The sequence below is a fragment of the Pteropus vampyrus genome, unplaced genomic scaffold (genome assembly GCF_000151845.1).
Source record: "Pteropus vampyrus isolate Shadow unplaced genomic scaffold, Pvam_2.0 Scaffold105, whole genome shotgun sequence".
NCBI lineage: Eukaryota > Metazoa > Chordata > Mammalia > Chiroptera > Pteropodidae > Pteropus > Pteropus vampyrus.
The window spans coordinates 2,493,550-2,496,124 of NW_011888886.1; the positions used below are offsets into that span (position 1 = coordinate 2,493,550).

Below are 2,575 nucleotides of genomic sequence, written 5' to 3' on the forward strand. Positions count from 1 at the left end.
AACTTAAGTGTGAAGCTTCTGACCTAAACATATTTAATATACATTACCTGCCCTGTGGATGTTCCAACTGCCATGGTCAAGGCACCGTTAAATTTCAACGCAGAGATTGTTGGTAAGCTGTTTATCCTGTAAGGCAAGATACTCGTCTTCCGTATACATATGGCCAACCCTTCCAAATAACAAATTCATTAAGCTCCACTTCAATTCTAAAGGAGAAACTCGTATTTCTAGCCTTCTGCTTAAAAGGCAACTGTAGCCACACTTCCTTAATCAAAATAAAAAGTTTTATATATAATCTACCTTTAAAAATCCGTAAATAAACTTCTTCAAAAACTGCAAGAAATAATCTCAAAGTAGCTACAAACAACAAAAAAAAAGCTTTTGAAAATATAAAACCAATGAAAAAGAATCAGTATGACAATATCTTTTAATTAAGGCAGGATAAGTTATTTATAGAAACATTCCCTTTTCTGCTTAAAAGGAAACAATATTTTACATTCAGGCATGGGCAGACCCATTCCCCTTTTTAAACTCAGCTATGTCAAGGTAAAGTAAAAGACACGGGTTGAAATGGGGACCCCGGAATCTCCAAAAGTAACAAAGAATGATGAATGGTTATGGCCATGCATCTGGAATCTGCTTCTCATTTGGCAACCAAGACTCTCAGCACAGAAAGCAGCGATCTGTGGTGCAAAGGGTGCTAGACAGCAAGTCGGCAGTGGACGGATGGTCCTGATTTCAAAACTTACTATGTGTCCTCCCACCAGGTCCTAGAGCCCGGGCCATCGACTGCTAGCATCTTTGTGTCTCTTACACTACCTCAGGCCTCAGCCTGCAACTACGATGAAGCATCAGTGTAAAACCCCAAGGCCCTCATGCACATCACTTGCAGTCATTTACTCTTCAAAATGAACTCCCTAATCGATTTTCAGTGCAGTGATATGTTATTTTTCTTCGCTTATTCAAACTCTTTTGTTTCTTAATAAAATTTTTTTCATTTTCTTCATAGGTACTTAAGTTAATTCTCAGTATTTTACAATTTTTGTTATAAATAAGAACTGTTTCCATTGTATCTTTCCAATTGGATATTGCTGATAAATATCAAAGCCACTGATTTTGTACATTTACCTTGTAACGAATTTACTTAACTCTCATATTAGTTCCTATAGTTTTCCAATTGATTCTATTGGGTTTCTCGGGCAGATAATCATGTCATCCGCAAAAATGAGAGCCTGTCCTCCTCTTTCCAATATTTAGTTATTTCTTTCTCTTACTGTATTTGGCTCTGCCTTCCAGAACTCCACTCTGTCAAATAACAGGTGACACCTTATAATGTTTGTGTAGGAAAAAATTAAGCTAAACATAAAAAAATAAAATCACCTGAAACTAAATCAGCAAGAGAAACTACTTTTAACATTTTGGTACACATCCAGATTTCTTTCTCTATGACTATATGTACGTCTTATTTTTTTTTAATGAAAATATGATAAAACTCTATTGCATGACTTGCTTTTCCACTTAACAGTATATCCAGAATAACTTTCCTTAGAAATAAGTATGCTTTTGCAACACAACTCTTAATGGCTATGTATGCCATTGGTCGGTATTTCCTCATCTGTAAAATAAATACAATAACAGTACGTACATCAAAGGCTGTTGTTCTGAACATTAAATAAGCTAATTTATGTAAAAAACTCAGAACACTACCTCGCAAATAGAAAATACTATCTGTTAGCTATTATTTCTACCAAACTGTATTTAATCAATATCCTCAGGCTCTTTCTGATTACAGCAAGTAACCCCAGGCCGGGGGTCTGACCAGGAGCGTGGGAGTTTGCATGCACATTAATACACACATAGAAAAACGCCTGAGAACATATGTACCAAAGCGGGCAATAGTAACCACTCTAGTGAGCGGGAAGGGCAGGAGGCTTATACCTCTTACCAATTCAGGCTTCCAGAGGTTTTCATCCCCCAAATGTGCACTACTTTTCTAACTGTTTTAAATGTAAGAAGTGGCAAACAAGAACAAGAAAATACCGAAACACTTGCATCCCTCCACCTGAGAATTCAAGCATCTCTTTTTGCTCGTTAACTGCAGTGTTGGACGCTTGGTTCCATCACTAGAGCCTACAAAACTGGAAATATAAATTCCTACAGTGTATGTGTTTTAATAAAATTCCAAAGCAACTAAATAAGCACAGTATTCTTTGTAGTACTTTAGAAAGGAATCCCATCTAGCTTACGTACCTAGTGAGCTTCTACAGGAAAGGATTTTTACACAAAACAATCACAGAAACTACAACCTCAGATGTAAGTCTAAAGAATTTTATCTTGAAGCAACTGATTTTAATTTAAAATGGAAACATCTGTTTATATCAGAAGCTGATGAATATTTAAAGTGCAAATTAACTTCTACTTACTCTGAATCTGCTGTGACACTGCTTAATGCACAGTCTAAAAGGCCAACTCTACTTCGAGTTCGCGGGTCCCAGCACTCCACTCGACCCTAAATGAACAAAAAACAGTAATTTTAAATAATGGCTGTTACTAGAAAATTTTTAGACAAACGCCA

At 36.3% G+C, this 2,575-nt stretch overlaps 1 protein-coding gene across 2 annotated transcripts in view; it reads right to left on the minus strand.

Moving 5' to 3' along the window:
- NOL10 (nucleolar protein 10) overlaps nucleotides 1–2,575 on the minus strand; it is an 81,405-nt gene that overhangs the window by 63,214 nt on the left and 15,616 nt on the right. For both annotated transcript variants that reach the window (XM_011365123.2, XM_011365124.2), the window contains exons 9-10: nucleotides 2,424–2,509; nucleotides 48–126 (exon numbers count right to left, since the gene is read on the minus strand). In XM_011365123.2, coding sequence (XP_011363425.1) covers nucleotides 48–126; nucleotides 2,424–2,509 — 165 coding nt within the window. The remainder of the gene's footprint in view (nucleotides 1–47; nucleotides 127–2,423; nucleotides 2,510–2,575) is intronic.